Here is a 12,526-nt window from a genome sequence, read left to right as displayed (position 1 = left end):
TAGTCCACGGGGTCCGCATCAGGCTAGTCCGCGTGATCTGCGTGGTCCTCCGGGCCCATCTAGTCCTTCTTTTGGTGCAACGTGATGTGAAGGGCAGCTGGGCACATTTTGTGGAGTTGGCGTTGGGAGGCGAGCATGTTTTTTGGTGGGAGAGACATTTGGCCTAGATTTGGGGCGTTTCCTTTGGAGGCGAGCATGGCATATAGGACACAGATGCATATGGCCTGGATTTGGGGAGTTGACGTTTAGGGGTCGAGCATGGCACACTGGGCCACGAGACATAGGCTTCGGTTTGGGTTGGATTGAACATCTATTTGAACGACCCTCGAAAGTCAAACAGAGCATCACAGACGCCACTCACTACTACTCTAGTAGCAAGCAAGTATCGACTACGGCTTCAGTTTGGGTTGGATTGACCTCCGTCTTGGTTGTCATCCATTCCGAGGACCCTCGAAAGTCAAACAGCAACAACAAAGACACCAGTCTAGTACTACGCTCGGGTAGCGAACTGGAGTCGACACTGATTATTGGTTTTTGTACTTAGCTTTTTCCCCCTTCTGCGCATAGCGATGGCGTCATTTCATGCAGCGCATAGCCGATAGTCCTTTTTCCACACAGCACACAGCACACAGTACACAGCACACAGCAGATAGATTCCCTTCACACAGCACACACCACACAGTAGACAGATTCCCTTCACACAGCACACGGAACATAGCAGACAGCTCTTCGCAGCAACACGCGTCGTCAGTTTTTCCCACCACAGCCTGCCCTAACTAAAACCGCTTGACACTGTGACCAGCTCCTGAACATGCTTGCAATACTCCATGATGTCTTGATCGTGAGCATGCCAACAAATCTTGCGTTTCCCTAGGAGCCATTATTAATGTTCCACGACAAACTCTCAATCATCCATTCCAGGAAGTTCTAACACCAATGACAAAACACAAGGACGACAGCCTTGTCTTGCCCTTTGTTGGCATCCCATCTGTGGGGTGATTCTAGCTACACCGGGCCTAGTTCGCAATACTGACTCGCAACCTGGAGCCTCGCCCTGCCTTTGTCCCCACCGGAAGCCTAGTATGAACACCATTTATGGTCCATGTTAGCCTCGCTGTATTGTGGACAGTTGATGCCTGATAAGTTAGACAGACAGCCGATTCAACTTGTGATACTTCGTGCTGTATCCCTGAACTTGCATTTTAGAGGCCATATATCTTTCTGGTTCTGTTTCTGTCAACTGTTCTGTACTAGTTAAACACGAGATAAATATTGACAATCTTCCCCGCTTGAGTCTGGAGAATCTCAGCTTCTTACATTCCTTCTCGTGGCTCTAGCCTAGAGGCTGCCTCGGGCACAAGTACTGATTTAAACATCCTGGTTATTATTATACGTGGCTTTTTTCATTATATTTCGTAGAACCCTACCTATCTAGCACGTAAATTTACTAATTTTGAGTCTGGAGTTGGCTCGTTCTGAGGCATTTCATGAATTTGACGCCTTGCGAGCCATCTATTAGCCAAAAGATATGTTGTTGGGTTTACAGAATGCAGTTTCCCTCTACCTAGGCCCAATGGATAGTTTAATCTCCCGTAGATGTCGGTTCGAATAGTGGCTGTTCTGGGGAGTGCTGTGTCTATACTACATTCCAGCATTCAATTTTTGCACCGTAGCTTCCCATCAACTAATTAGGTTACAGAAACTACTATTACGAAGGGCTGAGTTCTTTTTAGGAACTTCTAGAATTGCTATTAAGGTATTCATGGGAGAATGGGTTAACGACTTGAATTTCTACTTTTTCTTAGCCAGCCAAACGAGGGTGACGGCGTGCTGGGCCAAAATAACCAAGGAGGCCTGGCCAGCTGGCTGCTGCCAGCGGGCTCTCAGCGGGGTACCCTGTACAGTACGCACGGATGGCGCTGTGGGAACGGGCGCTACGTGTGCCCGCCCCAATTCTTTGTTTTGGTTCCGTTACCTGCAGTTTCCTGGGCACTGTATTTTCATTACACCTGCCCTAGGTCCTGACACCTTCGCACTTGCACTTGACTTCCCAGTTCGTCCGCCATCTTTCCTTAGTGCAGTTGCTTCTGTGGCCAGGAATCCACAGGGGCGGAAATTTCTGCCGATGCCGACACGAATGAGGCCCTGACTACGAACTCGACGTTGTTCTGTTCTTCTGTGCTCAGAATCTCTGACTCTTGTCTGCCATCTCGAGACCGACACCACCACCCACGACATCGTCACCGTCCCGGTCACGACTGACGCCGCCCATGTACGCCGCCTCAAGCGTGATCCCGGCGGTCTAGGCCAGGCAATTTCGCCGGCTTCTACCCCCGGTGCTCGAAAGATCCGCATTCTCTCTACATCTCATCTCTCCTTCTTCATCTCCAGTTATGGTATATCTTGTACCGCGGGTATCCAACCGCCTCTTCTTCACCTGGGGTTGTTTCTGCCTCTTCCACTGCTGCGTCTCGCCTACGAAATGCGTCTTTCCATACCCATCGAGTCGAATCAGCCGTGCCTAGCTTTTCAACCCCAGGCACTCGAAGACTAATTTCAAACACACAGGCTCTCGGTTTGCAAACGCACGGCAGAGGAAGAATACGACCGAACGGCGCCAGAAATAACTTGGAGAAGTCAGTAATACGAACCAGGGAACATTGCCCGCGGGATCCACATCAAATTGAAGGAATATTTGCTATGGGGCTACCTACACGTGCCAAGTTCCATGCGGTCTCGTTCCTGGCCATGGAAAAGGTACTCAATCTTTTGGTGTTTCCCTTTTCTTTTTTTCTTTTTTCAAATTCTTGTCCCCGCCCCTATCCTAGCAACTACATCTGCCCCTTCACGACAACGCGGCGTTCTAGCACCTCCCCCGGCTTTGATTAATTTTGCGTGCTTGCAACTCAGGCTCTACTCTACTCCTTTCAACGCCGACACCATGGTCCCACTTCTTCTCCAGTGTATGCACTGTCTGAGCGATTGAGTTCGGGAAAGTTTGATTCTCAAAACCAAATGTTGTTTCCCTGTGTCTGTCGGTTTCCCCTAGCCCTCCCACATGAGAAAAGGTTTCGAGTTTTGAATCCGCTCTCATGGCAAATCATCCTCCTGCGGTTCCGAGTACTGGCAATGAAACGGATGTCCTAAATCCCGAACCAAAAGACAGCACGCTAATTTGTTTATTTCCTAATAGGTATGATTTGAGCGGTCCTCGAGTCCCCCGAACCTTCCGCGGACACGGCCTCGGCGAGCCGGATCCCCTCACGAATACCTTCAGGCTTCGCTCAAGGGTGACGGCGGTGTCGACTTTCTCTACAGAATATCATAACCACGCCATTTACGGCCACATTCTGGGGAAATCCCTCTTTGAGTAGAGCCTCCTTGAGCAGACGAAATGTTACGGTCACCTTTTCATCATTGGCAGTACCTACGGTGGCATTAAATAATAAAACACCAAGCAAATCGTCCTTTTCCAACTCCGGAAATTGGCTCTTTATCCGAAAAGACAACAGCTGCGCTTGGCGATGGCGAGGATTGCCAAAAGTCGATGCAACCTCCACCTGAGAACCCCTGCGCAACTCGGCCGGGGGTCGGAGTTACTCGTCGGATGGGGAGACCAAGCTGTTCTCCTCGCTTGTTGCCCTATTCACCGGCAGTCTTGTTGAGGGCGCCGGCCTCAAAGATGAACTTTGGCGCGCGGCGCATTCAACATCAACATTCACTAGAACGGAACGCCAACCAAGTCAACAAAAATGTTGACCCCAGTTCCGCCGTACAATCTAATCCCTGAACGTTTGTTGGCGTGGTACTGCGGCAAAAGAAAGATTATAGGAGAGGCTGATAGCGGCACCGGGCGAACTGGTGGCGTGAGACGGGCACATGCCTGTGGCATTGGCATCTTGGCGGCGGTTTGGCGGAGAACGCGGTGGTGGTGGTGATGATGATGTTGATGATATGGGGCAAACGTGGGAGATGAGGGTGGCCTGCGGCCAGTCTCCTCCTATGGGGTGTGGGCGACCAGTCTCCTCCTATAGGGGCGGCGGCGACCACTCTCCCTCTATAGGGTCTTAGTGGCCAGTCTCCCCCCATAGTGTGTCTGTCGGTGATTAGCTTCCCCCGATAGAAGCGTCGAAGTCATTAACTACACTATTGACGAACCTTCAACTAGCTTGAGTGGTTGTTGAATTACTTATTCTCGTCAAAAATTACTTCATCTGGTACTTCTTCCCCTCATTGCCAACCACTACCTGTTTTGGCCACTACGTGTTTTGGCATATTCGCTTTATACGCCGTCAGACGAGGGCAGAGACACTCGACTACCCCTGTCCGCTCTTCCCCTGTAAAAGTTTACACGCTAGCTGCCCTTTAACCCTAACCCTGTGCTGTTCTTCTCTCTTACTATTTTCTCCGTGTCAGACTCTCGAGCAATTCAAATCGCACTCCCGCACACCGCGCCCTGACCGCCCCGACAATCACGAACAAGACAAAATTGCAGTTTTACTGTGCTGCTCCCCGACTCCACTCCCTCATCCGCGCGACAGCATCGAGGGCAACCCGCTTTCATAGGCAAAGTAGGTAAGAGAATGTCTGCATAACCCTCCCGCGATCCTTTGAAATAATTTTACTGATCCACGGCTCGCAGCCGACGAGCCACCGAGCGGGCTCCCCGCCCACAACCACCAAGTCTATGGCGGTGGAACCCGCCTCATCGGACAGTTCCTTGTCGCCGAGCGTTAGGCGCTGAGGCCGTCGAAGGGCCCTAGGAGGTCTGCGGACGCCTCTCCTGGCTGGAAGAGGGCAAGGCAGCGCAGACCCGCCTCCCGGTGGGAGAGAACAAGAAGGTACCGCTGTCCTATTACAGATTTGAGTTGCCCAAGCTGACTGAGGACAACATGATCGACTTTTCCACCATGCCAAGCAAGTTCCTCCCGCAAGTCTTATCGCGGTTACAATTAAAGAGTGGTTCGTCTAACTCCAGTCTTCTCAATTCCAGACGATGGGGTGCTGTCTGCGTTCTGGGTAATTGGAAACGGCGACGAGCTGCCGCGGAGACTGCCTGCACAGACAAAGGTGTCTACGACCGGACAATTTGGCTTGGGGTTTGGTGTTGGGGGATGGATTTCTTGCCTTTTTTCCTGCACGTTACTCGGGGCTGAGGTATTTCAACGGGGAGTGCCTTTACCTGGACAGTACTGTATTTGGCATGGCAAACTCACACTAAGTACTCAGGGGTTCAGTTCGGGGATGCAGGCCGCCCTGCAGCCTAGGCGTGTGACGATAGAATCTCTACTCCAGGCCCGCTTCTTTTCTAGAAAACATCGATCTTTGCCCCTTATTCCGAGTCCACTGTACCGTTAGATACCCTACAAATGTATGATGTGTTCGGGTCTTCATGAACTGGGCCGAAGGTGGCTGGTCTGTGCACGGCCGTATGGGTGCCAAAGGCTCCTTCCGACACCTCGGCTCGCCCTGGCCCTTCTTTTGTCTTGTTGCTTGTTGTGTGGTGGTGCCGTTTGATTACGACAGCTACGCACGTGCATACTAACGCACCTAGATAAACTGCAAGCAGAAATTAGCTCGCTTCCTTTCTGATTCATCATCTTTCACCACTTCGTTCCCGTCTAGAATAGCGACTAGCTCCACGTCCACTAATATCACTCCCGTCTAGGATAGCGACTAGCTCCACGTCCACTAATATTACCATGCGTGCGTCGAGGTAAGTTCCCCAGACAAGTTCTATCGCAATGAGAAATTAGCGGTTTGTCTAACTTCAGTCTTAGACGACAATATTGTCGTCGGGCTTGGGGGCCCCACAATCTCTCTGGCTAAATTGCTGGAAGCTACCACGCCAAAGTTCACCTCCCTCCAGCGTCCGTATCGGGGACCATCAGCAGCTAGCGCCTAGCTGCGATATCCGATAGTCGCCGTCTTCAGCCAGCCAGTCAGTCTAAGCTTTCGTACAAAAAAGTACACTCCTATATCGAGTCTTCTTCGCCACTGATAACCTACACCAACCTCTACAAAATAATCACGCTGTCAATATAGTACGTAATCCCATCCCGCGGATATATATCGTTCACCAAGCAACACCATCTCACCACATAACACCATACAGCGACCACACACATATCGACAATAGACGTCACGTCGTTCATATACGCGCACATCCACCCGGTGCTGCGGCTGAACCGGGACCTGGCGCGGTTCGGCGTGTTCGTGGCGGTGGCGGACGCGCGCGGCGTCGAAAGCATGCGGTGCAGCCTCCAGGCGCAGCCTGCGGCGGCGGGCTACTGCATGGCGGTGCTGCTGCTGGCCGACGTCGACGGCCTGGCGCGCGTGGCCCTATTCTGCCGCAACCTCCCGGCCCTACTTGTGACGGCCCGCCTTACGCAGTAGGGATGTCAATGGTTGAAGGCAGCAACGAATGTGGATTTAAAGCTAAGGAAGAGAAAGGAATCTATCGCCGGGTCCGCGCAGGGCGCGGAGAAATAGGTAGTGGTGCTCAGTGCGCACAGGCCACACCCTAAGCACAATGCAGCCAATAGAATCAATCCTGTCACATGAGCCCTGTGGACCGTGACACTGCTATGCTCCTGGATCTTTATTTTCCGCGCCCACGGCGTCGAGATTGCCTTTGCCGACGTCGAGTCGCCCTCTTCGCCCTGCGCCGCCGCCGCCCCGTCTTCATGGTCGGCTACTGGGCAGTTCCTTCCTACCCACGGACCCGGAATTGACACTGCGGTATACCAGCTCTTGCAGGCTAGATTGCTCGGTGAAAGGTATTGTTCCACAGCACTTTGGTTGTTCACTGTCGAAAGGTGTTGGGAGTGGAGGAGTATGGAGAAACTAGAACAACCTTTACTAGATAGTTCATAGAGCTGAGAAATGACACCGAGCTAGTAAGAATCTTAGTGTGAATCTTAATAACAGCAAGTGTAATATATTCCATGGAAATAACCACTCCAACCCGTGACTGTTTGTTAGCAGTGGAGTTTCTACAATCAAAATGGCCTTAGCATTTTACTGTCATCCTGGAGGACTTTTTACCCGGGGAGGTAATAGCTATTATGATCCCCATTATTGAATCCTAGAGGTGTGTCTCCCCCCTGTAATGTGCTCTTTCTGGCCGGTTTATCTGCTATAATCATGCTTCTGCCGGAGTACCACGCCAACAAACTTCAGGATGTGGATTGCAGATGTGGATTGTAGGGGGAAGCCAATCACGTGATTCACGTCTACGTTTGGGATCAAGTAAATATAGTCAATGTCAGTATTTGACTTTCTCTAGAGTTGGCTAACTGCGGTTTCTAGTTCTATCCACGGTCTTGCAAGTTTCCCTTAGCATTATTATGAGACCCCAGGAAGCTTCCGTTGATAGACCGTGCACTGACTTGCCCAGAGACCGCCCCTGCTCAAGTAGGTAGTCTAGCTATCTACCTACGCACGTCGATAGAAGATCACCTGTAATTCACGCGGTTCTCTTGCCACAAATAAGCGCTCTGAACCGGCGTCCCTCCTTGGAAGCCAGCTTGGCGGGCGGGCCGGCCTCGACGAGCTTGCCGGCATCGAGCACCAGCACAACGTCGCTATCCATGATGGTGTCAAGGCGATGAGCGACCGTGATAACCGTGTGGTCCTTGAACTCGGCGCCCACGAGCGCCTGCATCAGCCGGTCCGTGGCGCCGTCGACGCTGCTCGTCGCCTCGTCCAGAAGCACCACGCGGCCGCGCGAGCCGCGCATTAGCAGCACGCGCGCCAGAGAGAAGAGCTGCTGCTAGCCGTGTGAGAGGGGGAGAGACTTTATGGGCGCGTCGAGGGGGTTGGCGGAGGGAGCAGTGATCGAGTCCGTGTCGTTGTCGCTGTCACTGTGGCTTCCGTCGCTGCTGCCGCCTTCGTCGTCGGCCAGCATGTCCAGCAGAGATACCGATTTCTTGTCCGCGTCGATCTCGTCGTCATCATCAGAACCAGGCGTCGGCGTTGTAGTCCTACTGCTGCTACCGCTGTTGCTGCCGACGACGAGTCCCATGGCGGCATTGACCTTGTGTACCTCGCGTCCTGCGGCCGCGACGCTGGCGGCACGGGACTGCAGTACATCCCACAGGCGGACGCGCTGGAGCACGCGGATCATGTCGTCGTCCGAGACGCTCTTGGTGTCGGTGCTGGCGGCAATGTCGAGGTTCTGGCGGACCGTGTCGGTCATGACGAGCATGGGTTCCTGCGGAACCGTGATGATGCGTGCGCGCACAGCGTTGCGGGGGAGCTCGCGCAGGTCCAAGCCGTCGATGCGTATAGTTCCGTCTTCTCCCTCCATCTCGACTAGTCGCAGCAGGGTGAGCAGCAACGACGACTTGCCGCTGCCGGTGCGGCCCACGACGCCGACTTTGGTGCCCGGCGGAATTGAGAGGTCGAGGTTGTCAAGCGCGAGAACCGGCGGCTTGTAGCTTGCGGAGACGCGGGAGAACTGGATCAGTCCGTGCGTGGGCCATCCGAGCGGCGGAGGCGGCTGCAGCTTGCCTACCCCATCCTCAGGCTGCACGTCCTGCTCTAGAGCACGCAGGCGCGAGATGGCGCCCAGAGATGTCTCTAGTTGTGTCCAGGCGTCGACCAAGCGAAGGAGGCTCATGTTGAGCTTGAGGACAACGTTGAGGGCGATTCCGATCTGTCCACCTGTGTTGGTTCCCTTGAGAGCGACGGCGAGGCCGATGACGCCCATGGCCAGGCCCGGGACCATGAGGTCGAGTACCATGTCGAGCCAGCGTTGGATGCAGACCAGCATGTAGTCCGGACGCAGAGACAGGTCGAGCCTGGCCGTGTTGTCGCGGATAAACTGCCGCTGCCAGGAAAAGGCACGGATGGTGGCGACGCCCTCGAACGTCTCGAGGAAGCTGGCGTTGACCATGGCCCGGGCTTCGAGGTCGAGGAACCGCAGCTGGCGAGACCTGGTCAGGTACACCTTTTGAATCAGGAATACGGCAAGAACGGTCAGGTGCAGCGTGGCCGTGATGAGCGGTTGCACGACGGCCAGCAGTATGCACTGCGACAGGATGCGGAAAAGGGCCTGGCAGACTTGGAAAAGCGAAAGCGGCAACCGGCGGTTGAGCATCATCATGTCGGTGCTGAAGCGGTTGAGGGTCGTGCCCGTGTCCGTCTTCGCAAAGTACGACTGTGGAGCGTGCATGACTGTGTGCAGGAGCCGGGAGTGGAGCGTTTTGGCCCCATGCGGAGCGATGGACAAGAAGATGGACCCGACGGACGTGGAGAGGCACAAGAAAGCCGCCAGCGACAGGGCAAAGTAGATGCTCGTGTAGAATCACATGTGGTCACCCTCAGCCTCCGTCAACCACTTGAGCCAGTACGGGACCAACGCAAACAAGACGGCGTAGCTCATCAGGGAGCACAGGAGGACAGAGAGGCGCGCGAGTCCGATGGCACTAAAGTAGTAGCCTGTAATTCGTCAGCTGCTTGTTCAGCAGTCAAGGACTTTGGGGAACATGGTAGGAGGGACATGATAGGAGCGTACCGTAGAGCTTGACATCGCCCGTGGTTCGAGTCATGTCCTGCATTTTGGAGTCTGGCTGCTCTGGAGCGAGCTGGATCTTGTCCCTGGCCTCGGCACGATCGTGCGGTTTGTTTTCGCCTCCTTCCTTCTCTTTCAACACGACCTTGCTGACATAGCCGCCGTGGGCTCGGAGTTCTTCCCAGGTCCCCTGCTCCAAAATCTTGCCGCTAGTGTCGAGAACGATGATGAGGTCGGCTAGAGGCAAGTGCTGGGCTATTAAAATGTTATCGTCAGCCTGTGTGGTGCAGAGAGGTCGAGTGTCTGTGGCACTTACTTGCATGAGTGATGAGCAGAACAGTGGTACTGAGCTCCTTGAACAGGCCCTTTGGGCTGAGGAGATTGATAACAATATGCCGTTCGGTGGTTGCGTCGAGTGCAGACAGAACATCGTCAAGAATGATGAAGTCCCGGCGGGCGTATACAGCCCGAGCGAGAGCCTGTGTCGGAGCCGAGGTTAGCAATACGGAGGCTAATGAAGTGGCAAGAAAAAAACTCGGGTACCGCAACTCACCACTCGCTGCTTTTGCCCACCCGACAAGATGATGCCACGGCTACCAATAATAGTATCGTCCCCGCTCGGCATCTGCTCGAAGTCCTCTACAAGATCACACGCGTAGGTGACTCTTCTGTACCATTCCTCGTCGGCTGCACTATCATCGGCTGCACTATCGTCGCCAGGCGGACCGCGTATAGCTTCCTTAATGGTGCCGTTGATCAACCAGGCCGTCTGAGAGCAATAGGCTGTCGACCTGAATGCTGTGTGTATGACGCCCGAGTCCAGGGGCAAATCACCCAACAGGGCCTTCACGAGCGTCGTCTTTCCAGAGCCCACAACCCCACAGACAACAACCAGCTTCCCCTTGCCCCAAACCGTCACGATATTATTCAGAACAGGACTAGCAGTCGACACCGAACGGACGGTAATCTAGTCAATACCGATTACAGTACGGCTCTCAAGGCCGGCAAGCGTGATACCCTCAGGGTAGTTAATCCCGCTGCGTATGTATCGCATTTCATTAAAGAGGGCCCGCTTGTCCTCTCTGCTGGGGCCGAGAAGGTACGTTTGGATGCGGCCGAACGCTACGAGGATAGAGGCACCTTCGGGCAAGATGCTGAGGAGCTCGTTCGTTGGCGAGGTGACCAGTTCTATGATGGCGAGCGAGGTGAAGGCCATGTTGACATCGATAGACCTCTCGCCGCGAAGTTGTGCTTGGATGGCGTAGACGACTAGAGTGATAGCAGGGGTGAATTGAGCCAAAGCTATAGCTACGCGGAGTCAGTTCATGCGCTCTATCGGTCTAAGAGGGGTCCCCAGAAGCCACTCACAGCTGACAAAGAAGGCCACTAAAAGCCGGTAGAACCTGATAAACTTGCTGATTTCGTCGTCCCTGACGGATTGAATCTTGGCCTCCATCTTGTCGACAAGACCCATCATCTTGATGTTTTTCATGGAGTCGAGCGTGCCTTTGGTCGATGAGATACGCATCTGTGTGGCCATATTCCATGCCCTCTGGCGGAAAGCTTCGTTCCTGTTTTCAAACGGCGGCAGCTCTGTGCTGACGAAAGTTATGGTCCGACTGATGAGAAAAGGCTGGCTGCAACGCAGAAGGGTGGTGATGAAACGGGACGGCAATATGTAGATATTCACGCGCCACAGACACTTTAATTGCGCCAACATGAGGGAGATTTGGCTTTCTGGCTTCTCTGGGAGTTGGTTAGTACGTGTGTTTTCAAAATCTAACAGCAGAGACCCGAGTATCAACTAGGTAGGCTTAATTCTCTTATCCCATTCCTGCTGCATAGCCTCGCGTGTTTCCATGATGTTGAGAGACTGGCCAGGCGGCGGCATATCCTCGAGAGACAGTACGGTGGATTATCCCTTCTTGAGAATCTTGTTCACCCACCAGAAGACGACGCCGAAGAAGCCCGCCGTTTCCTCGGGTGACAGCTTGTCGTAAGGCTCGCGGAGGATGTCGGTCTTGACCGGGCCCTCGAGGACGAGGACCAAAGCTCTCGCAGCGAAGATGACAGACGGAAGGCCCCAGGGGTGGCATAGGTTCCAGGCCACGTAGAGGAGACCAGCCTAGATCGCGTCGCTGAAAATAGCGAGGACGAAGTAGATGGTCAACAGGGTGGAAGGGACGACATTTCGGCCGTGTTCGAGGAACGAGAGAACGCAGACGGCGAAAGCGGCGACAAAAGACAGAACTCGCGATGCTAGCAGACCCCAGTGGGCGTGGTTCAGGATGCCGAAGACGAGGGAAGCAAGCTGCAGGGCAAAGAGGGTGACTGTTCCGGCGATCTTGAAATATCCGCGGCGGTTGGGGAGCACGACGAGCTTGGCTCCGTAGAGCTGGAAGATGCGGATAGGGGCGCCGAGGAGAAGCCAAACCGCCAGGCCAAAGACAAAGAGAAGCTGGAGAACGGCGTCGAGCTGCGCGTTCTCCGATAGATGCCCGCAAAAGGCGCCGAGCCGTGCTGGGGGCGGCAGAGCTGGCGCTCAAGCCACTTGGGCCCCGGACTGGCTGCCGGGGGCCACATTGCGTGCTGCTTTATAAAGGAGTGCCGAGGGTGGGTGATGTGTGCTTGCGGAATCAAATGAGACTGCGAGTTTCTGTGGTTGTGAAGTTAGAGATCAAGAGGTTTTCAAAGCGCGATGCGATGAACATCTGTGCGAGAAAAAAAAGGCTGCGGGCCGGGCGAGGGTGGACGGAACCACATATGCTAATTTCACTGTGAAGAAGTTGAATTTCTCGCTGGAAGCCTGCCGGTTGTGGCTGTGCAGCTAACGGGCCGTGTTTCCCCTCTTCCTCATGCTCTTACTCCAACCCTATGCGACATCATTCTTAGGAACACAGAACAGCAGCATTTATCTGGACTTGGCGTGAATGAAGCACGGCGTGAACTTTTAAAGGTGAATATTTCAAACTACCTAAATCTTGCAGAGACTACCTCCAATACTAGCTC

At 53.9% G+C, this 12,526-nt stretch overlaps 2 protein-coding genes across 2 annotated transcripts; both read right to left on the bottom strand.

Annotated features, from left to right (window-relative positions):
• Positions 1 to 7,468: 7,468 nt before the first annotated feature.
• Positions 7,469 to 11,057, bottom strand: B0T26DRAFT_675616 (P-loop containing nucleoside triphosphate hydrolase protein; the record flags this gene model as incomplete). The annotated part of the gene is made up of 8 exons (XM_060439859.1): positions 7,469 to 7,768; positions 7,925 to 9,180; positions 9,325 to 9,444; positions 9,521 to 9,772; positions 9,834 to 9,996; positions 10,071 to 10,418; positions 10,503 to 10,825; positions 10,886 to 11,057. The coding sequence occupies 8 exons, from the start codon at positions 11,055 to 11,057 to the stop codon at positions 7,469 to 7,471; spliced, it is 2,934 nt and encodes a 977-aa protein (XP_060296079.1).
• Positions 11,058 to 11,432: 375 nt separating this feature from the next.
• B0T26DRAFT_675615 (uncharacterized protein) lies at positions 11,433 to 12,100 on the bottom strand (the record flags this gene model as incomplete). Its single annotated transcript, XM_060439858.1, has 3 exons — positions 11,433 to 11,642; positions 11,673 to 12,037; positions 12,082 to 12,100. 3 exons carry the CDS (start codon positions 12,098 to 12,100, stop codon positions 11,433 to 11,435), a joined length of 594 nt encoding a protein of 197 aa, XP_060296078.1.
• Between the last annotated feature and the right edge of the window lie 426 nt (positions 12,101 to 12,526).

This window comes from Lasiosphaeria miniovina (genome assembly GCF_030549165.1).
Source record: "Lasiosphaeria miniovina strain SMH2392-1A chromosome Unknown B0T26scaffold_4, whole genome shotgun sequence".
NCBI lineage: Eukaryota > Fungi > Ascomycota > Sordariomycetes > Sordariales > Lasiosphaeriaceae > Lasiosphaeria > Lasiosphaeria miniovina.
Note: the sequence above shows the minus strand (reverse complement) of the source record. Positions and strands in the feature narration are given on the sequence as shown.